Source organism: Seriola aureovittata, chromosome 13, assembly GCF_021018895.1.
Source record: "Seriola aureovittata isolate HTS-2021-v1 ecotype China chromosome 13, ASM2101889v1, whole genome shotgun sequence".
NCBI classification, from domain to species: Eukaryota; Metazoa; Chordata; class Actinopteri; order Carangiformes; family Carangidae; genus Seriola; species Seriola aureovittata.
Genome location: NC_079376.1, coordinates 13,470,383 through 13,494,086, shown reverse-complemented (window position 1 = coordinate 13,494,086; position 23,704 = coordinate 13,470,383). Strand labels below are relative to the sequence as shown.

General features: G+C 40.7%; 1 protein-coding gene across 2 annotated transcripts; it reads right to left on the bottom strand.

Annotated features, from left to right (window-relative positions):
• Positions 1–6,951: 6,951 nt before the first annotated feature.
• On the bottom strand, positions 6,952–23,451 carry grhl1 (grainyhead-like transcription factor 1). Of its 2 annotated transcripts, none has more exons than XM_056392647.1 (16): positions 23,308–23,451; positions 20,868–21,057; positions 20,473–20,546; positions 19,787–19,920; positions 19,461–19,696; positions 18,729–18,811; positions 18,205–18,358; positions 17,969–18,080; positions 17,360–17,454; positions 14,957–15,200; positions 14,454–14,581; positions 12,238–12,266; positions 11,844–11,932; positions 9,853–9,938; positions 9,168–9,232; positions 6,952–8,379 (listed from the first exon to the last, which is right to left on the bottom strand). In XM_056392647.1, exons 1-16 carry the CDS (start codon positions 23,325–23,327, stop codon positions 8,265–8,267), a joined length of 1,854 nt encoding a protein of 617 aa, XP_056248622.1. In that variant the 5' UTR covers positions 23,328–23,451; the 3' UTR covers positions 6,952–8,264. The 2 variants fall into 2 exon arrangements, with proteins under 2 accessions (XP_056248622.1, XP_056248621.1); XM_056392646.1 differs by lacking the exon at positions 23,308–23,451 and adding an exon at positions 22,710–23,286.
• Between the last annotated feature and the right edge of the window lie 253 nt (positions 23,452–23,704).

Genomic DNA, 23,704 nt, shown 5'->3' with positions numbered 1-23,704 from the left:
CTAATGCGTGACATGTTTTTGATAAATATGTTTTTAAAGATCTTTTAGTGTGGGAATGCCTCAAACAGATAATCAGTGTCTGGTTTATTGTTAAATATTATGAACATTTAAAGGTAAAATCTATGGAGATTGCATTCAGTATTCCAAAACATCCACTTCACCATTACAAGGGTTATAGATATGATTATTCAACAAGTCCCTATGGTACTAATCATTGCCACTTATCAGTTTATTGGACAGCAAACAGGAGACAACCAAATGAATAACTTAGGGCAACAGAAAGAGGAATGTTTTGATGTTGTGAAATCCCTCTATGCTCTTGTCAACTGGTCAACATTGTCAACATTTTTCTTTTGGATGCGATGCAGACTTTGCAGATTATTGTTGAAGATAATGCAATAGCACTTGCTCTTATGCTTCTTCCTTCTGGTCTTGTGATCATTTTTTAAAAAGAAGAAGCTAATGCTAATGTTACACAAGCATCCAGAATACTCTGTGTGCTCACTTGAACTTGTGGAAAACTGTCAGTCAGTTGCTCCTCCCCACCATCACTACAAGCTGGCATCTAGGTGAAAGGACACAGCAAGTAAAGTGATCCCAGACTGTGTAGAAAACATCTAAAGAAGGATACTTCATTCTTTCTTTCTTCCTTCCTTCCTTCCTTCCTTCTTTCCTTCTTTCCCTCATTTTTTGCCTTCTCTGGCTGCTTTTAAATCTGATGTTCAGACAGACCACATTATGCAAAAGATTATGAACTAAATGACAAGCCAAAGTAAGGGCACTTGGTGTGTACCAAAACTCTTCCTTAAAAGATTAAAGAGAGTTTGTTTTCTTGATTCCTGTAAATCAGAATGCTATTTTGGGCCCAATGTATTGTTTATGTATGGGTAGGTGGGTGGGAACCTATATTCTGTTTGTGAGTGACACATATTGCAGGAGTCAAGAGCATGCTGGAGCATATTAAAGGAAATATTTAGCTTTAAATGGAAATTCAGTCATTATTTAGTCATCTCCATGTTCAAAATCCACCTCAGCCTTTTTACATGTTATATTACAGTCATGTGTGCATACCTCAAATTAGCACTAATAAGAAAAATAAAAGAGATAAAGACGAAACATCTTTCATTTCCTGCTCCAGCTCCTTGTTAACCTTTTGTCTGTTTTTTTTTCAGTATTTCCTGTACTGTATTTTCTGTTTTTCTGTGTACATTGTGTGTTAAATTGAATTTAATATTATCTATTGAATCAGTTATTAGTGAAAAGGAGTCAAGACAAAGATTTTTGATCAATTAAATTATTTATTTTATTTTATTTTTTATATTTATTTTTTCTTACAATCAACTCTGCACTGAAGGATACTTCACATAACATGTGACTCCACCCCCTCTCCTCCTACACATTGCAATGGAGCAACAACAGGGATTCCTCTACAAGCGCCTCACTCCTGATTGGTCAGAATGGGGTTCTAGAGCCAATCTGTTGCTATGAGACACAGACTCGTTTGCTGCTAGTTCTCTGTCTGCTGTCCTGGCAACATGAGGAACAGGAGGCAGCTTTGAAGGCTCCCAGGAGGAGCTCCACTGGAGACGGTCTGAGCATGTGTGGTGCCTAATGATAAAGGCTCAGAAATCTGCGAAATTATTAAATCATACACTTTGAATAGTAATCTGTCTGGTTGTCTGGCAAGAGGGGAAATGTTATTCTTTTGAAGTAGCTCTCCACACAATACTATGAAAGTACATACTGTTCTATTTCTCATCACCGCTTTCAGAGACCTAGCACATTTTAAGACCGCATATGAAATGGTCTTTTTTCATATTCTATTAAGTATCTCAAATATGAATGCCTATATATACATTTAGGAAGAATATAGGCTGCTTTCATGCACAGATGGAGACTGGACACCTACAGCACTTTTTTCTTTTGTGTTCAGTGTGTTAAGGTTTCAGCAGAGAGAAATGCATTTTTTCTGATAATTAAAGCTCATTTTGTTGTATTGAAAATAAGACATCCACTTAATGTACACATGGTGCAACATGTGTTTTCAGAATCAACCTGAGATTCGTATATTTGACTTGACCTGGGGTGAACCCACATTAACACAGGGAGAACTGTATATGAACTAAGTTTATCTATATACCTAGGTTGACCTGATTAACTACCAGCTGAGTGTGGCTTACTGACACGTCTCAGTAGAAAAAATCAACTGCTATTATGTGTCAAAATGCCTGCTGTGAGAAAAGTCAATTATAGGTTCTGGGATGTTTTCCCTCAACGGTGGAAATCTTTGCCTCCACTACCCTCCGCTACTGAGGTGGAAGGTGTGATGGTTTCCCCACTGCTAAGAAAAAACCTGGAAAATGCAGATTTCTTTTGGGGTGGACTGAAGAGTGCATTCAGATGTATTTGTAGACACTTCCCAAATGCATCATCAAAAAGCTATTGCAGCCTCAAGTGTAGTTTTAATGGACAACCAAACTTTGTGAAGGTCTTTGACAGCCACTTGTTCATTTTGTTTTGTTGTCCGACAAATTGTGACTATCAACTGACATTCAAGCTAGCACAATCATCATGACTGAAGGAGGATTTAGATAACGCAGCCCACCTGGAGGTGGTATCTGACCTGAACCAGAGGTTGTTGAAGTCTGCTTGTCACTGGCTTCAGGGGATTCTGCCAACACAGTCCCAGGCACTGGGAGTTCAGCATATCTAAATATCTTCTCAGACATTTAGTAGCATGAGAAACCATGCAACGAAGAGACGTTATGTTGGACATGCAGCGTCTGACAAAAACAGCAGGCTGTGATGGCCAAACAGGGCTTTTGATGGTCACAGATGCAATGGAGTTTATCTCATGTGAAACTTCCCTCTCAACAGTGTTTCAAGACTCTCACATTTGTCTTGTGGGACATGAAGAGTGACAGCAAAACTACGAGAGAGGGAGTCTCTCAGACATGTGTTGAAGCTCTGTGAAGATGTGCTTATATCAGCCTGAGATGCTGAGCAACTTCGCCTCAAATGTTGGTTTGACAACAGAACACACTTCTTACACTTCTGGCTGAACCGTGAGTCCTTGCAGCTAACAAGCTCCATACTACAAAGGATCTTTTAAAATATTTGTTTAATATATGCAGGAGAGCATCTGGTGTGATGAGGATAGGGTTGTCCATTTGGGATTTTGGCAAATGTAAGCCATCACTTATATGAAATAATAGTGTCATGGTCTTGGTCAAGGCACCAGGTGTGTTCCCTTTTCCTTGAGTTTCCTGTGTTTACTGTCTCTCCCTGGCTCTGTGTGTGTGTGTGCGCGCGCACGCTTGTGAATCTCTGTACATACCGTTCCTTCCGGCTCCTCACCTGCTCAACCCCAACTCCTGATTGCTTCAGCCACCACACCTGCATCTCATCATCTCATCAGCCCTGCAGTACATCAACGAGACACTTCCTCATGTCTGCCTGCCTGCTGCTCGTGCTCATTTCTGCCATCCATCACAGATTGAGTCTCATTGCCTACCTGTCTCTCAGTCACCACCCCAGCCCTGTTTTCCACCATCACAGATTCACTGCTCAGCCGTTCATTGCCTGCTCGCCTCTCATTCTTCATCCAGTCATCACCTGCCATGCCACAATCTCTCTTTTACAATAAATTCAGTTCAACTTGCTCCATTTAGTCTATGTTCTGCTTTTGGATCCTTAAAGAACAGTTAATACTAATAGTTGCAGCAATTTTCTTAAGCTCATTAGATTCGTTGTGAGCACAAGAGTAGGTGTGATCACTTGTATGTAAACATTACTGTGTACATTTAGTGGCTTATGGCTGCTATTTGATTGACCCTCAGAGTGAATGTAACTTTTAGTGTCCTGGAGGAACAGTATAAGGTCATAGAAAACTGTGTGGGCACTGTAGGCATGTGTCTATTTCCAATGCTAAAATGAAATGCTATTTTTAGTAGGCTACCTACACACTGAATCACAGAGGCATGATAAAAAGGCATTTCATCCTGTTATGTGACCAGTTCCACACGTGGTGGGTGAATAACTTCACAGTAGGAGGATTTTCTTTTTACTCTGAAGTGTGGTTCTACAACATTGCTGTGAATCATCCAAAAATCACTGGAACATACTGAGTCAAACTGTGAGGACAATATACACTTTCTTTCATCCAAGTAACTAAGAATTGGAGTTGAAAGTCTAGTTTGCTGTAATTGGATATAAAATGTAAGAAATCTCATTTAAGAAATGTAGGAAATTCACTGCCAAAATCACATTAATTTGGTGTTTATATCTTAAGTGATTACCTCTTTACCAGAAACCAGTCTAAAACTTACTTTAATGTGAAGTTTGAAGGAGACATTAAACTATATGTGCAAATGTTTATCTGGACTCCAGCCTGACACCAGACATGAAACAGGATGTATCTCAGAGGATCTCAGAGTGCTGAAGGAAGAATGTGTTAGGTTTTCTAAGAGTACAAAACCAAGTAGAACTGCACTTCGGATGTTTGGACAGTATCAAAGTAGGTCATTTGTGGTCTGGTCTGCCATGGGCACACAATACTGTCATCAGTGTGCAACTTGAGAGGGCAGAAGTTAAACTGGTGTAGCATTTAACCTCAGAAAAGTCAATGATGTCAAGATCTTGACAGCAGTGAGATTAAACATGAGTCATTTGTTTTGACTGAATATACTTTGGCTCAGTCCAGCTAGCAAAAGGGAGGGAGTTTCCATGTCAGGTACTTAAAATAAGTAGTTTCACAGAGATGTAGACTGTACTACTTAACACCATCAAGACTGCAGAGACAAGTAAAATCTACACTTGGGGGAAAAAAAATCATTTGCAACTTTATCTAAAGTAATATAGCATGGTATATTTTGCAGCTCCCTACCAGCTACTTGACATGACACAATAGTCAGTCCACTATAACCAGTTTATGAAGAGCTAAACTCTTAGCACTAGGTGTCAGTGAACAGGTCTGCATCTGCAGAAATACAAGCTGTATCATTAAAACATAAAAAAATATCTACAGATAGAAATAACAACTGAGGACACACAAATATATATATACACATATAGTTGAAGTTGTGTATTTTATTACATCTTTACAGTATCCACTCAGTCAGTTGGACTCAGTTTCCATCCAATAACAATTTGTATATGTTACATTTGCATAAACTGTTAACAGGAACATATGACGTAAAATAAAGAAGAGAGACCATATGTCTATGTTGTGAGCCTGGCCAGTTCCTTGACCTCAGTCAGACTCCTCTATCCGGAGGACAGGAGCAGCATCTTGACACCAACTGTTGGTTTAACCCAAGACCTGTCAAGTATGAAAGAGGGGTATGAGAGAGACAGTGAGCAAGAGACAGACCAGATGGCCTTGCACTTTATGACCCTGGAGCAGCACTGCAACGTTGGCGTGGCTGGTTAGTTAAATTGTAACTAAATGAGTCCTCAGGCCTCCCTGTACCTGCACATCTGAACCTTCACAGAGTGTCATCTTTTATGATTCTGCCAGAAAGGCACACTGCTTCTGCAGCCACAGGTAATGTAGCTGTAGCTGACGTCCTCTGGGCTGAGGTGATCATGCTAATCAGTACATCATAAATCCAACAGCTTACAATTACAATAAACACACACAATATTCACAGAATATTTCACAAACTATCACTGTATTACAGAGCAAAATAGAGCAAAGAGAGTTATCTTAACAGTTGAGAGCTTAAAGGCGCTATATAAGTTTTTGCTATTACTACATAGCCATGTTAGCCAGTTAGTGCTAGCCGCTGTTAACTTACCAGTCGAGAAGAAACGTTGCAAGTTCAGTATCAAACTTCATTCCTTTACTCACCAACAGCTCAACAGTGCAAAGCAACGCCAATGTTAACTCTCGTTTTGCTTCTATTTCTATCTTCTAGCATGTGAACCAGCTATCCCGATGGACTGTCTCGTCACCTTCCGATACCGAGTCACTGTAGTGTTCAGGTTGCCCTGAAGAAGTAGCACTGCTCAGAGGGCGTATTATAACCTATTGTTAACAATGGCTGAAGCTCTGGGCAAGACTGTTAAGGAAACAGTTAACATATTTAAAATGATATTTCTATAAATACAACTGATTTACATTATTTTCTATTATTGTCTTATTTTTAGGCAATATTACTGCGTATCCATCATATTATATAGTGCTGGGAACTAAGTGCAAACATCAGCATGTTAACATCCTCACAATAACAGTGCTGATGTCTGCGTGCTAACATTTGATAAGTAGCACTAGACACAAAGTACAGCTTAGGCTGGTGAGAATGTCTTTAGTTCTGCATGTATGTGGTCATAAAAACGATTGTAAAAATTTAAATTTTGACCTGGAGATGGGGATCACCAAAATAATTAGAAGTCATCCTGAGGGCAACCTTTATGCCTCACCAAATTTAAAGCCAAATAAACCACAAATGTGAACTTAAAGGTGGCACAAAAGGAAAAGTCAGGGGACCACTAACGTCTTGAGGATTCGTCATCTGGGAAAATCTTCACAAACTTTGACGACAATCAAAGTCTGGACTAAAGTGGTGGACTAAGAAAAACGGAAAAATGGGAGTCTACTTTAATCAAAGAGTGTATGTAGAAATTTGTGGCCAGGTTTCCGACAGAGTGGCCTCTCTGCTTCAGTCTGTCCTGTCATGCCTGTTTCCTGTCCACAGGGTTAGAATTGATGCCCAGACATCTGTTCCTGTGGACAGACACAGAAAACACTGGCACTGGCACAGTTAATCTCTGCTGCAGCTCAACACCTCAACCACTGACAGACTTAGTATTATTCAATCAAACCGTCTCATATCTATAGTTTACAAATGTATTGTAAGGTGAAAGATTGGAATTGAAAAAATAAATAACATGGATTTGGATGAATTGTTTCAGAGAAGATGAGAAGGAAAAATTCTCAGACAATCAAAATGGCAGCTACTGGAGAGCTTTTATTGGGCACTTTGTGCATCAAATCTTTTACAAAAGAAAAAAAGAAAAACATCAATTAGAAACTTGTTAATAACTTTTCTTTACCTTGACATAATGTTAGAATAACTTCATATAAAAAGGAAAAACACATTATATTATTAGGAATAATAAAAATTTGGGTATATATATGTTTTTAAAAAAGACCCACATCCATTCTCTTAATAAATATATACACAATAAGTACTGAGATACAAAAGGAGGGATCATCTAGATCCTTTTTTCAGTGGATATGTACAATATTTCCTTTAAAAAAAAAATCTGTTTTACCAGGTAATATGTATTATATACTGTAGTTATGGCAATAGAGGAATTTCTTTTCTGAATGTGTCAGAATTTAAACATCATATTGCACCTCCAGAACAGTCTTTAAACTGTCCTAGACATTCATTGACCTATTTTGCCATCATTCAGAAAACTACTCTACAGGGGAAGGGTAGTTGTGTTTTAGAATTATTATCAATATATTTACTAACTGTTTAATACTTACAGCGAGCCATTATTTAGATTGATCTGAGGAAATACATATTTTAAGCCATTTCATTCACAAACAGCATGTATTCTATGCTAAAAAAATACAACAAACATTTACAATATTCTACCCTAACTGTATGATGGTTGAATAAGGTTTTACACACTAAATACTGCCATATTGTTTAGCATTAATACACTGAGACTCCATCAGCAATTTGCTGTCTTCATTTTCTGCACTAAATTCCCAAGTTTACAGATTGTACTCATCAGTGCTAAGGCTTTAGGAAGGGAAAAAGAGTTGTTTCTCCAGATAAAAGTCAAATGTATGAGAAACAATGCTGCTTGCATAGCATGAGGTATAGCAGCACCACAATCGCTTGGGACATTTCAAGCAAAATTTACAAAAAAAAAAAAAAAGGCACTCATATTTGAGGTGCAACTCATATTCTCAGTAAATACAAAACAAAGGTGTCATAAAGATCAAATGTGTCCTAACTTGTTATGCACAAAAAAAAAAAAACATTTTGAAATTAAGCAAAATGTATAACTTACATCTCTAATCAACATTGCTGTCTATTAAGAGCTCTGGGTTTTTAAATACCTCTTTTGGGACTTTGTGTTTTAAAATCTGTTTGACACTAATACAGCACACAGACAACATGATTTCAATGTCAGATCAAGTCCATAATCACTGCATGGCTAGACGTGTAAACCACTATTCCTGATGGCTCCATTTCCCCACCACCCCTCTGTCCAGGATGATGTCACCTCCTCTAGTCCAATCAGATTTCAGTGAGGGTGAGTTTGTACATTCCACCCAACTCCTCCATGGTGATCTGGAAGGTGTCTTCATTGGAGTAGTGTTTGATGATGTTGTCGTCCATGTGGACCAGAATGCTGTTTTTAAAACACAAATGGGTGTTAGTGTCTTTTCTATTACATCCCCATCGAAAGAAACTCTTCCATATGTATGCTTTGTATGCATATGGTTATCCTAGCTTCAAACAAAAAGTGGAAGCGGGAGAAACATACTAAAAAACTAGATACATGTTAATTAGTGAGTAACCTTTGGACAGAGCTGGTTTAGCGGTTTCCCTCTTTTTCCAATGTTAACACTAAGCTAAGCTAACTGGCTGCAGCTCCATACAAAAAAGCTAAATAAGTGTAGTTCCCCAAATATCAAACAATTCCCTTGAATGCCCTCTAATACAGTGAGATTTAACTGTCGCATACATTTACACACATTATGCAAATGTAATCATTGCACAGTTTTATTTACCTTCAATATCCAAATTAAGGTGATGTCAGTCAAGTCAGTATGAGTCTGTCCCTATACCTCATGGTTGGCTGCTGTATGTGCATCGCAGCAGCTAGTTTGATTGCTGGTGGTCAATTACATCATACTTAATACTAACTAAATACTAAACACCTATTGGAAATATGTGTGAATTGGGTGAAATCTCAGTTTTGTGTTGAAGGACCAGCTGACATCTTTATTATTTGTATTTTGAAGAAAAACCAAATTCAGGTACAACTTCATCTAATGAAGGAGAACAAATACCTGAGGTAAAAGTAAAAGATGGAATATCATTTCTTTATCTGGTATTTGTTAATTCACTTATGTCAAGCTTTCTCTTTCACAAAGTTTCAGACGTAGTGTGTGTATGTTAATGACCGATACTCACCCTTTCTTGCACTTCTTATACACATTTCCAAGCTTATCCAAAGGCAACTCATACTTCTCTGAAATCTGGTTGAGAAAAAACACAAAGCAGTGTAAAATTCTTGAAAGAAACATAAAAACATGAGCACAGATTACACACAGAGTTCAGCCCTTTGTGTCTTATCCTTCACAGGCACATTCACCTGTTTGAGCTTTATCAGCTCCACTGTGGGCTCTCCACAATCAGGACACATGCCTCTTGTACTCCATACATTTTTTAAACCCCTAAAGAAACCGTACACTTGCCACTTTTTTTTCTTCCATTACCTTATAGACACCCCCTTTTCCCACTCCGTCATCCTCTTCTCCCTCCCCAGGACGTCTCCACCTCCTGTTTTCCATAACTTTTTCCCCCATCCCTTCCCTCCATTAGCCCCTTTTGCCCCCTCTCTTGACTTTATTGTCCCCCGTGTCCCTTTTTAACCCCCCACACACCCTCTTTCTCCAATCCACTCCTTCTTCTTATCCTTCCTGACATTATTCTGGGGTCCTGTCACAGCTCATTTATCTTGCCATAATCACTTAAACACACAAGACAGAACTTGATGTCAAGCTGCAGTGTGCGTTGCCAAGACCACCAATGTGAAACAAGAACATTAAGTGCAATACAAGCCATTACCAGCACAAAAAAACTGTGGACAACTTACAGCTTCCATCAGGCCTTTCAGCGTGGGATTCTTCAGCATGAGGGCATCAAACACCTCCTCTGTTTCCTTGCGCACGTACAGCAGGACTGTGTGGTGGAAAGAGAAAGAGGAGGGAGGCGTGTGTCAAAGCAAAGCATTTTTGGATTGGACACAAACATAAACCCAAATCTGACCGCAGACAAAAGTCACATGCAGGCATAAAGCATATATTTGCATCAGGCTGAACAGCTTGACTGCTAGTTTGGTACATTTGTGTGGGCTCGAGGGTTTGTGGCTTTAGTGCATCCTCGACTTGATTCCTAAGAAGCAAAGATCGCGCACATGCACACATACTGTATGTTTAATCCATTAGTAGAATTAGTAAATGAGATATATAGGCTGATGCACTGGGCGGTTTTAAATATTCCCCCTGCCACACTGCATAAGCACTCATCCAAACTCATCAAAGAGGTGGCACGGGGCCCAGCAAAGCGCACCTAGAAAGCACATTCATCATACAACACTGGTATGTTTGTAAAGAGACACACACAGAATGACACAGCCACTTCTCATTCATTACACCCAGTCTCCTCAAAATAGATCTTGCTCTAAATAGATTTTCGGGTATTGTTTTCCAACCTGTTTGCAGGAACTTGTGATATTTGTGGCCTCTAAGTAAAAAACCTCCTCTGTTTTTCAAGTAGGCCTCTTTTTAAAGATGTAATTACATGCACAGGAGTTTTCACTAGTTTGAACCACTTCTGTATAGGGACTGAAACCAAGTGAAACTGAAGTGAAATAGAAGTAAAGTAAGTGACTGTATCGTGGTGTGGTGATGATGGTGAGTGCTTCATACTGCTATTGTATGCACGGGCCTCAGTTGTGGTTCGCTCACTGTGGTCCGGAGCAGCCATGGATAACTTAATTTGAGACAGACGTCATTCCAAGAAGGCGAACAGATTATTGTCAGACCGACTCTTCACTCAAACATCAACAGGATCCCTTTCAAACCTTCGCAAAGTAATTCTCTAACTAGAAAAACACGACAGCTATTGTGGAAAGTTTATAAAACTTCACCTTAACTATTTTTAATAGTATATTTAAGTAACAAATAATAGTTAATTTAAGGTGACAAATCAGCCGTTAATTGTATATCTAAATCACAAAGTATATAGTTCCAAGATTCAGCAGGCTATGGCATCATCTAAACCAGTGGTTCCCACCTTTTTTGGCTTGCAACTCCTTAAAATGAAGTAATGTTTACTTGTAACGTCTCATCACAGGTTATGGTCTTTCTGTGGACATGAGTTGTGAGCAGTTCAATGACCACAAAAGTGATTTTTTTTTTGCTTCTGAGATTGTTTATTTGAAGGACTTTAAGAGGCCTGGAGAGGTTAAATTATCCAGCAAAAAAAAGCACAAATGGATCTTACAATCTAGATCTTACAAGATCGAGTCTGGCTTTGTGAATCTATGGACTATATGCAGATGTATTCATACAGAGTTAGTGTGAAACAGGTTTTAAAAAATCAAGGTGAAGACTAACTGTTATAACTTTCCTCTTCTAGCAGCAACACATTTTTTATATATATTTATATATTGAGTAGTGGAAAGAAGCCTTATATGTCTATGAATAGGATATGGGGTAAAGGGCAAAGCCTTGTTTGAATGTGTGTGTGTGTGTGTGTGCACGTAGTGATCAGTGGTATTTTGTTGGGTCAGTGGAGGCCTCAGACACGTGTGTGTTTTGAAAGACCTGGAATAATCACATGGCCCAGAAAGTGTGTGTGTATGTGGGCTGTAGTGGGAGTGTGTGGTATACACACACACACACACACACACACACACACACACACACGCATGTGCACACACTGATTTAGCCCCAGAGAAGAGCATCATTCAAAGACCCCTGACCAGCATGTGAACAGTTGCAGCACTACACTGCAGCAACAAACACACATACACACACACACACACACACACACACACACACACACACACACACTTAGTACCTTTCTTTGGTTCCTCCACTCTTGCCATCTTGTTTGGGGGGGAACCAAACTCATCATCACTGAAGGGTAATCTCTTCATGCCTGCAGTGCTGCAGTGGACAAACACACACACATAAATCATTGCTTAAATGCCCTTTATAACCAGCTAAGAAGCTATAAAACACACACAAGCACGCACACGCGTGTATGCACACACACACACACACACACACACACACACACACACACACACACACACACACACACACAAAGCCCACAGGCATTTCCTAGAAACCACATATGTATTCATGTATGCCCTTTACTTAGAAAGGTGTCAAAGGTTGTCTCGGTTCAAAACTACTAAAAAGAAAGTGTGAAAAGACCAAGTGTGAAATCAGGGCTTCCGTGAACTCACCTGTCCTCTCCATCTTCTGCTGAGAAAGGCTACAAAAACAAAAAACAGAGGCAGGGATTTAAAAAACAAGCAACTCTACTACAATGTCAGGGATGAGACTTGCTTATCATATGTATCTGCTATAGATAACGATAACTGCCTTTAAAATGCACCAATAAGGGATTTTAATCTTAAATCTATTCTGCAATGGAAGCGCATCTATAAAATGTACTACTGCTGCACTTCAAACTCATGTTGGCGGCTAAATCAGTCAAACAGTTCAAAGGCAAAGTCAACAGCTTCGTCCAAAAAGTTTTCCTGTGTTGACCCATTTATTCTTCCTTTATCACCGAGAACTGAGCCTGGTCAACACACACCGGCTAATCAGCAGTAGAGTTATATATGTGAAGCAAAGCCTGTACAGTTACAGCTGGAGAAATGGCGATCAAAGGGCAGGTCTGAACCCTGATCTGATTTAGAGTTATTTTTCCTGTAAAACACAGAATACTTTTAAACACAGTGGGGTTACAACTTCAACTAGAACGTCTGCCTCTTGATTAACTGTTCATTCTAATAAAATGTCAGAAAACTGTGAAAAATGCTATATTTGTTATATTTACAACAGTTTTTCCTTTAATTCCTAGAAAAATACATGTTTTATCTTTCCTGGAAAGTTTCCATTTTTTGGAGTCTTTTGCCCTGTGTCTGTATTGATTGCAAGCGTTGCTGTTAATAGATTTCTATTCTGAGTTGGATCCCAGTGAAGTCAGAGTTTATCAGAAACTGATAGCATGCCTACAGACAGTCCAGGCAGGTTCAATGTCACTGGCAATACTAAAAATAACCTTCCATCTGTCCCCTACTGGTCCTACCTACTGGTACGACATTAAACTTAGAGAGAGTTAGGAAAAGGGGAAAAAAGACCATCAGGGGGCGCTTAAAGTTCACAAATAGTGACATTTCTAAATGGGTGATTGTTTTCATTTTCACCATAAATAAAGCAGTTCATCATACATGTCACCTCACAGAGAACATGAAAAGTGCCTCAAATACCCAAATGACCCACAAACCGAATGTGTGCGGGCCAGGTGTGCACACCTCTGTAAATCTCATGTGACGTGTTCATCCTAACTGAAGCAGAGCTCAGAGTCCAGTCACAGAGAAGAGGGCTGCTGCTGGTTAACACTGATAAAGACCTGAAAAAACTGCACGCATGCTACGGCCTCTTTGCACCTGCAAACTGTCTTTTCTATTCTTGCAGCGCGCAGCATGGATGACGTATTTTTGTAGGCCAACCTGGAGGTTAGCATCACCCCGGTTCCCTTGACAAAAAGCCACTGGGATTTTTCCATCGGCTTTTGGATTATTGCAGAAAATAAGCTCTGTGACGAACAAAAGTGAATGTTCAGCAAGATAAACTTCACAAATGAACACCACTTCAACAACACTTTTGATTTTTGAAGCCTAAATACAATCTAAATCTAAACACAGTCAGTTTCCTGACAAAATCTGTCATCTCATTTAGCCACTTGATAGCAACCGTCTTTTTGAAGACACTTAGAAAGTCTCAAGGGGAGTAATCACTGACATACTTTACGTCGTAGAATAAAATGTTCATGTCTTGAGCTTGTGGTAATCACAGAGCTTATTTCTGTCATTGAACCAAAAGCCAATTAAAAGAAAAAAAAACTCATCAACTTTGGGACGAGGGAAGCAGAAGTGCAAAAATGCTAACTTAGCTCCAGGTTTTAGGACACATTCCTGTAGCACTCTATAACTATATATCTGGCTATCTCCTATCTGCTACTTATAGTATCCACACATCAGTAGCAAAAGTGCAGCCATCTCTGTGTCTTCAAATCTACTTCCTGTCTTTGCCTCTGAGTATACGCATAGGTAGTATATTCTGAACCCCCTGGTTTGTTTTGAATCACTGGTAAATGATTCATCTTGTGAGTAAGCAATCTGAAATTCAGCCATCAGTATGAAGGACTCCTATCAGAGCTTGAAACTAGAACTGTCTGTTCTTGCCAACTAGTAAGCAAGCAGGTCACCTCGACCCAGCTGGCTGAAGAGTGGGTGGAAGCTCAAAAACAAACTGTTTACGGACCACCTAAGGTGCTACGAGTGGTACATAACTGTAGCAAAAAACATGTTCATTCCCAGGATGTGTTGATGCGTGCTATACTAAACAGTCCTGGTGGTATCAGAGTTTTGTGTCTGTGATTGGCACTCACGTGGCGCTGGAAGGTAGAGAAGTGAATGTCAGGAATGAAAAGCACAGGCTGCGTCTCAAGGTCGGTCATCATCTTAAAGATGGTTACATCATTGCGTTTCTGGAGGATGGGAACTTTGACATCCACAACTGGGAGAGAAAAGGGTAACAACAGGAAGTGGTTTAATTCATGCAGAGGATTTTTTTTAAAAGTCATATCTGAGGTCTGATGAGGGTAACTGTAGAGTTGGGTGATAATTTTCTGTGGGTTTCATCCACCTTTAACATTACACATAGTGATTTGACCAATTGTTCACACAATAATATATTGATAAGTGCAGCTTTAAGATGAAAAAAGTAAATCTCATATGACTCGGTGAGAAAGCAGGCTGGGGTTTCAGCTACAGATATTGTTGTTTGTCTAAAGGAAGTCAATACATCTTGGAGGGAAAAGAACCTAGATCAAATAACAATAGTTTCAGTCCCTTGTTTATTCAAGGTAAAACATTTTCCTCTATGACTCACAGCTCAGGCTGGTGCTGAGGTCGGCCACCTTCCCTTTCCTGCGGGACTGCTTCCTCTCCTCATCTCGGATCTTCCTCTCTGCTCCCTTGTCACAGAAGACCTTGATCTGGCAGTAGGCGCGGTGGATGGGCTTGTTGCTGCGGTTGTTGTAGCTGTAGGTGTCGATCTGCAGGTTCAGAGGAAGACCCTTCACCCCCTTCTGAGAGGAGAAGTCTGTGCTCAGACAGTTGACAGAGATGAAGATCTGTGGAGAGAGGACAGAGGAAGAAAACAGTACAAATAAGACAAAGAAGTTTTGGACAACAAAGACTAAAAAGTCTAACTTTACCTGTCAAGATTTAATCTCATTCTTTAATGGCTGCTTGTAAAGACACTAAACTTTTCACTCTCATTATTCACATTAGCATCACTGTGATACTGGAGGCCTCAGCGGTGCATTCAGTGTTCTGTGCTGCCCTCTATTGATCAACTTTAGTCATCACAGGCTCATCGTTTTCTCTCTCTCTCTCTCTCTTTGCTCTGCTGATGCTACTGTTGAAAACAGGTTATCAATTATGTCAACAAAACACTCTATCATAACAGAGTGTCTGAAACACCTAACACAGAGGACCTCAGGTCTACGCAGCAGATAACACTGATATTATAGATATTATAAAAAGGTATAGTACCATAACTTTGTTTATATATCATGTAGAGACAAGCTGAGAAAACCAGCTGAAAATATTGGTGTGTTTCACAGAATATCTAATTTATTTATATTGACTTTCAATGAAAAAGGCACACAGTTAGTTTGGATAAAAACCACTTTACATGTAAATACACAATTTTAGTTTTACTTCTTGCATTTCTAATTTATTTGTGTGTATTAACAGTAAAACAATATCTTTTTTACAACCTTGACCTGTTCTATAATAATATTTGGACTGATTATCATTAATGAGTTGCACATTTTAAGGTTGTCTGTGTCATTTTGCATGTATTTTGGGTTTCTGGCATCATTATACTTTGTTGAAATTATGAAATAATAAGTCAGATTTATAGCTGAGAAAAAAAGGATACCGATGTATGAGTGGTAAGGAGAATTTAAACTGCTAAACAAAGACAAAAAAATGCATAGTGTTACACGTTTCTTGTGATGACTCCAGTAAATTGCCCCAGAGTAGGTAAACATGAAGGAGGGGCTGCCCTTTGCAAATACACTGCAAACACATACGGTATATGCTGTAGGGCAATTACCCCAAAGGCAAGCCACACATATCTTCATCAGTCATTTAACACCACACTGATGAGATGCTAAAACAACTTGGCGGGCGGTGCTTCCAAAAACACACACACGGTGAAGTCATGAACACACACAAGGATGAACATCCTATGGATACCGGCCCTCGAGTCATGAGACAGTTGGACCCACATCCTGGTGTGTGTGTTTGTGTGTGTGTGTGTGTGTGTGTGTGTGTGTATTTGTGTCTGTGTGAGAGAGGTTTGTTGCACTTGACTGTATTTCTGTTAAGTGTAGTCTACAGAGAGCACGACGCTGGAGATGAGCCACGGCACCGTGTAGTCTCTTTGTCTGTTTGTCTGACTGGCGCCATCCATCTCAGGCTGATGGTGATGCCAGAAAGTGACATGAGGGTCAACAACAAATGAAAACTCAAGAGTGGCAGAGAGGACAAGAGCTCCTCCTTTCTGTCACCCATTGGACAGGATTTTATTTGTTAAATGACAAATCCGGTCCTCGTCCCCCCCTGCTGTGTTTCCTCATTCCTGCGCCCTTTGTTGCTCTGGTGTGTGCAGAAATACCTGAACGCTCAGCATCACAATAGGGGGTGACAGGCAGGTTGGACCAGTCAAGAACGTATGTGCAGAGTGCAGGAAAATTCACACACACACACGCATACACACACACACACACACACACGCACACACACAAGAAGAGTGGTGACGATGACATGACAGCATCCTCACCCTTCTATTTACGCCCCTATTTTCTTCAAACAACCGTTTTGGAGAATCACAATGAGCAAAGTGGATGACGATCACCAACAAAGGGGTGTCAACACCTGAAACCCTAATTCTGGTCTGCGGCAAAAACCGCACAGGATCTTAATAAAGGGGTAGCAGTGTATTTTTGGATTAAGGTTTTAAGTGCGTTGATGTGAAAAGTTCAAGGCTCATATTAAGAGTTCAACACAAGGAAGTATATGGAAACCACAGATCACCAGTGACCCTGTGAACCAAACATTGTACTTGTCTTTACATGAACACACTAATTTTGGTTTTAGTCCACATCTGCCGTGTCAAGGATGTTAGAAGCAGCCTTGCGATTGGTAGATGGAAACAATCAGTTGTGTATCTGTGAAGTTGTGTGTGCTGGGTGTGTGCATGTGTCTTTTATTGTCTTACTTTGGCCTCCTCATTGGTGTCCCAGGTGAAGGAAATGGCATTGTAGGAAATCTCCTCGATGTTGCCGATGGTGTTGAAGCTCTCCTTGTAATCAGCTGTAACAACCAACAAATGAAAAAATTAAGTGGAAAAAGAGGAAAACATTTGGAAATTGGAAACAATAATGAACGAATAAAGCTAATGGTGATCTGAATAAATGAAATGAAAAATGTTTAGCAAGTCAGAAAAGCTAAGAGGAATTCTTTATTTCCATTTATTGTTACTGTGTGATATCCGGAGGTATTACCTGCTGCAGACTTAATCCGTAGCCAGAAAAACAGAACTGTCACAACCAAACAACACACCTTTTACTGTCAGCTTCTGCTAAGCTGCCTTTTCAACCATCTACTCAAGTGTGCTGACACAGGAGGATTAATCAGCCGGTTCCATGTTAAAACTAAACTCCTGATCGCCCCAGGATGAATCATTGCATCATTTAAGCCATAAAAATTGCACCAACAGTGTCTCAGACATTACAGTTGACAAGGAAAAGTTGAACTTAACTGACAGTTAGATAAAAAAAAAAAAAAAAAAAAAAAAAACAAACAGGTGGGCTGCAGTGTTTCTTACCGATGTCGAGACACCTCTGTTTGGCTGTGTGCTGTCTGGAGTGCCAGTACTTCCAGTGTTTCAGCTGATCATCTCTGCACTTCTCCTCTCCGAACACCACCATCACTACACTCTGGAAATGATATGACACGCACAATGACAATTAAAAATGTTATAATAATGTTTAGCGTGCGATTACTGACAATAATACTAAATTGTTACTTGTTTCAGGTTTATTTTGTTTTGTTTTTTCTTACCCTGACTTTGGTGATGGGTTGGTGCATGCCTTTGTTGTCAATCTCCCTGAGGGTGATCGGGTAAAACTGTCCCTTGTTGAGGTACGTCATCGTCCCGTCACCTGTCTTCTGACGCAGAGACTTGGATGCCTCCAGAGTATACTCGAAATTATTCCTAAAAGGCCGAGAAGTAAAGGTAGAATCTAATCAAGACCTTACAAAGTACAAATTTTACACTAAGAACCTTAAACGAAAGCATTTATTCACATTTGACTCAAGGGAGAAGTAAAGCCGTGAGGTTAAACTTAATGGGGCACGCCACATGTAGCCGCTGCAGGTAAATCATGACCTAAAATCGGCGTGGTGTGTCAGAGCGGGGCCAGATAACACCCGTGTGTGCAGACTCTCGTCTTTCACACGGACGGGAGTCTGGTGTCTCCCCAGTGACTGCGATGAATGAGGCCATTCTGCGGTGTTGTGTCAAGAGCTGAATGGCGGTGTGGCGGTGGAAGTCGGGCGGTGGGCCGAACAGCAGCGCGACTTACCCCAGCATGGTGTTAAATTGAGGGTACTCCTCGGGCGTCATGGAGGCCATACGTAACTGGAGATCTCCTGGGAAGGAAAACACCTGCAGCACACAAAGGAAACAGATAAAGTAAGGTCCAGAGTGTGAAGTAAGAAACAGCAAAAAAAAAGGATGCTAAACAACTGCTTCACTTTGATTTGAAATGATTTATTTTAATTGGCTCTTCCTATGATTAACCAGAGGAACAATCAGCACTTTAATGCAGTGCCCGGTAGGGATTCCCTTCTCATTCGTCCACCACTTATCACAGTTTGTGCAGGGTTTGTTAAATCGTCCTTCCCCTTCATCTCCCTTTCTTTTTGTTTAAAATGCCTCTACACTCTGTTGCTACCCCCACCCCATCCTGTACTGGAGTTTTGTTGGGTTATGCTTTTCTAAGGTAATTCGCCTCCAGGTTAACAAGAGAAAGAGGAGAGAGAAAGGGATTTGGCTATTGTAGGAGAAAAGTACAGCACTTTATTGTGTTGGTGAGACAATGACATAATAACACACTAGCCGCTATGCTGGCATGTTCAAATAAAACCAGGGAAGACTGAGCCCACCGCTGGCTCCATGGGATCAGGTGAATATCCTATTGTCTGATGGAAATGTTCTGAGAGAGGAGAGGAAAGCGAAGGAGAGGAGAGGGAGGAGGGGAGGTTGTAGGGAGAGCAGTAGCGGGGTTTAGAGAGAGGGGGATCGAAACACTCACCTCCTGGGAACCATCCTTGAAACTCTCGGAGAAGGTGGAGTCGGGGGGAGTGCGGGCCTGAGTGCTGGGGCTGAACTGGACCGTGTTGTGGGTGAGCTGGCGGTCAAAGACGCCCACATGGCCGTCGGTTTCGGCGCAGTTGTTTGGCACGGTCACTGAGAAGCCGTGGGTGGGCACCTCTGTCTTGACGGGCGGGTAGTTTGGCACGGCAGCAATGGAAACTGTGACGGTCGTGTCTGAATAGACAAAAATCAGCAAACAGACGATCAAGTTTTCTGCTTTTATAAATTGCGTACGTCTGTGTGTGTGAGTGAGTGTGAACAGACCTGGTGAAGGGAACTGAGACCTCTTGTCCTGGGCCAGCTGAAGAATATTGAAGGGCCCCTTCACGACCTGGATCCTGCTCTCCATACCAGCTTCCTGGAGTGGAGCTATGTGGTGTCCAGCCTGGATCTGGTGCCTGCAACATAGGGAAAATACCACATATGTAGTCTTATCTAGCATGTTGATTTCCTCTGGTAAAAATCATGATATTCATCTATAAATCCTAAAGTGACTGATTAACGCATAATTTACAATAAATCAAACAGCTCTCAGATTCTTTCAATCCCATTTGAGATTTTAAAGCTTTACATCTGATTTACCATCGCTGAGCTCAGTGAGACTACCTGATGAAGCAACGCTAGTCACACCTTATGAACCATCTTTTGACTGAATAACAAAACTAGTTGAATCCTTAAATAAATGAGTTCAAGCTAAAAAGAAGGTGGTTTTCTTCCTGAGCTTTTGGAGGAACAAGGTGCTCATCCAAGGATAATAGCTACATGTGTGAGCAGATCTAAAAAGATATCAGTAAATGAGCTCTATGTACATGCAAATCCACACACAAAATTCAGAGAATGTTACAGAGCTTGAATCTCTCCATTCCCTTCATGCCCTGGCTCCCCTCTGCTGTGCTTTTATTTTTATAGGGGGGGTGGGGGGGTGGTATTAGGAGAGGTCTGTCACTCACCTTTTGTTGGGATCCACATCAGAGACCAGTACTTCTGGCTTGCTCTGGGGTATTGTTCTCTTGTCCCTGGGCACCTGTATGGGAAGGGTAAACACAGCCGCTCAGCGTCTGACCACATCACATCCAGCGACTCGGGTCACCCTGCTGTCTATATGGCCGACTAGATCAGTTACACGACATAAGCTCTGCCTCACAGATGTTGCTTAATGGTCGGCTCTCAGCGTGAATGGCGTTCCTATAGGTAAAGCCTGTAAGGATTTGCAACTAAACCCCTAATGTAAGATTTTGCACTTCTGATTGCTCCTAAATCCACTGCTAATTTATCACAAAAAGAAATTGGGAGAATTTTTGTCCTGTGTGGTCACGAAAGTAATTGTCCAATATTTCCCTGATACCTTATAGTAGTCGTAGAGCAGGCCGAGAGCAGCAGCGCTGTCCTCGTCTCCATTAATGCTCATCATGGCCTTGGTGGCGGCTGTCAGCGGGTTCTCCAGAAATGATTTCCAGGCTTCGTCTTCTGTGGTGAAGGAGCGACGCTGGCCGCCATAACCCGGGTCGTTCTGGAGAACCAGGACCGCACGCTTACTGTGGGAGGGCAGAGTTTTATAAGTTACTGATTTTCATGCTTCTTTTAATGCAGAAATCAGTTTGTGTGGTGTCATTTGAAACTCTTTATCATGTGATATTTCAAGAAAAAAGTAAGTTGATGTCAATAATAGAAGGAATTACTTCAAATAAACTGTATGGACACTAATTGTACATGTAGTCTCTATGGGCTTTTCTTAAGCATTCAGCTAAATGAGTTCACAAAGCCAAGACCTACAATCACGGCCTCATTCAAAACAGACAAACAGGTTATGACGGAGAGATCAACCACGTAGATGTTCTTTATCTGCGAGACCAGTTGTTCGGGATTTTCCACGATTAGGCAACAAATCTCAGCCATCGAACCTCTCGAGAAAAAGATGCTCTACAGGCTCGTCCGGTGCGACGACTCTGGTTCGAGGATCACTCATTGGCTGAGGAGCTGACCGCCAATGACGTATCTGACCCTGCTGCATTCCTGCGCTTTAACAGCACCATGCCACTGTTTTTGTAAGGGAACCAGTTTGCGGGAAAATAATCATGACTTCTCATGTACACCCGCATTTCTCTCCGTCTCTTCCTCTTCCGTCTTGTGAGGCCTTGAGCGTCGCTGCTTTGTAAACAGGATGGTGTCAGACTAACAAGAACATACCAGTTTGTATTTCTATGTCTTCATCTAAGATAAAAGAACTCAGGTAAATGCCTTGCATTTAAATAGAAATGACAACACAGCACTCAGCTTCAGCATATAAGAAAATACTGAACATTTCAAGGGTGAAGTTGCCTGTTTAGAGTAAATTTAAATGTTTGCTCAGCTTCTATTTACTTAGACGTGTTAAGCCTACTGACTAAAACAAAGTAAAGTCATTAGTCAAGTTTTTGTTGTTATGGTTTCATCTAGATTATGAGTGCTTTGTCAGACTTTGGAAACTGCACACCCCTATAATACATCCTCAATCATCCACCTGCAGATTTTATGCCACAACAAAGTCATTATGGTAAAGTGTAAACGGACTGGCTCAGTTTCCATGTTGAGTATCTACAACAAATGCAGCTTTTTTCCTCTCAATGGTCAAAGCAAAGTGACAATTAGTAATCCTATATCTAATTGTGCCAGTCATAAAGTGCAATCTGATAAGATCCATTATTTACTGGCAATAAAACTCTAAGGAAACATAATCCATTACTACAACAAAAAGAAAAGAGTTGGATTGTTTTTCAAGCAGATATTAAATTAGATTTCCATTGTAGGAAATAAAGTCATTAAGGCAGCATGAATTCACAGACAACTGTTATTTTTAATGTACATGAAGAAAAAAAAAACACAAATATTTTTTTCTGTATCAGCAGTCTTCATTTATCTTACCTTTTTTTTCACCCATAAATTTAACCATACATTTAAGTCATGTAGAGTAAAATCCACTCAAACCTCACATAGCCCTGTGCTTGCTTACATTGTCTGTGTCAGTAGCCGGGCCAACGCCTAGCAGGTGTACAATTTCACTCCCCTCAAATGTCTCCTTGTCTTTACAAAATACAGAATATAGACTAACCATCTCTCACCACCACATGAAAAATATTTATCTTTTCATATATGCACATATACTCATATACATGTAGTTATATATTAGCCTTCATGAATACAAAAGCACCTGCAGAGACCGCTGTCTTGAGCTGAGGGCTCCCTGCTGAGGTCCATGTTTATTCCTGAACAAACATCATTAAGACTATCCACATGAACTGTTAGAGCTTCAAGCAAAATCAAACACTAAACCGCCCATCGCTACCACGGGACAGTTTTTATTCTAACAGGCGCCTGTGCTCGCACGACAGGTGGAGATACACCTGTACAGGCTTGAACATGACAGGTGAAATAAGCGGCGTTACACAATGGGAAACTGTGAGATATTATCACTTTCCCGCTTGGCAGCCAGACTTAGAGTAAAATTGCCCTCAAGAAAAAAAATATAAATACAAAGATCCTAAAATAACGCTTAAATTCTTTACAGATATCACAATAAATCTTAAAATATCAGCCAGCAGCTGCAGGTCAGAGTTGGACCACAATGTGACCGCAGCTTTTTTTTTTTTTTTTTTTTTTTAAATCCGTCTGTGCCATGAACTCAAACAAAAAGTGCAAAAACAGAGAAAAAAGAAAGATCCAGAAAAACAGTTAGAATCAGTATAAAAAGCTTATAGTGACATCCTACTCCTTGTGCAGGCTAAAAGTGGAGAGTCAGGACGACTTACTTGTCATGCTCCTGTGACATCTCGGTCGGTCGAACTGGACTTTCTAGTTGGTACTGAAAATCCGATCCGTCTTCTTTACCGTGGAAAACACTGGATGAGGGCCGCGGCAACAAACAAGGTCTCCCCTACTGAGCGAACGGGTTTTGTCGGCTTTTCTCGCTTTTTTGGGGCAATGCTGAGAAATTGAGGCCGGTTTTACCTGTGACAGGGACGCGGATTGGATTACAGGTGGACTGGGGGGCGGGGCCACACTGTCAATTACCCTCGCTGACATCGTGATTGGCTCCCCATAGGCAACTACCTGGGGCAGTGAGGGGGACTCACGGTGAACCAGTGGAAGAACAGGGTTTAACAGATGTGATTTTATCATTTTTGGCTTAATCACTGAGGTGGGGGG

Excerpts from the sequence above, each read along its gene's own strand:
- grhl1 (XM_056392646.1), bottom strand. The coding sequence starts at position 22,756 with ATGGACCTCAGCAGGGAGCCCTCAGCTCAAGACAGCGGTCTCTGCAG. Across the intron at positions 20,547-20,867 it reads TGCTCTACGACTACTATAAG|GTGCCCAGGGACAAGAGAAC; the intron begins GTATCAGGGAAA and ends CTTCCCATACAG. Across the intron at positions 12,267-14,453 it reads TCTCTACCTTCCAGCGCCAC|CCTTTCTCAGCAGAAGATGG; the intron begins GTGAGTGCCAAT and ends TTGTTTTTGTAG.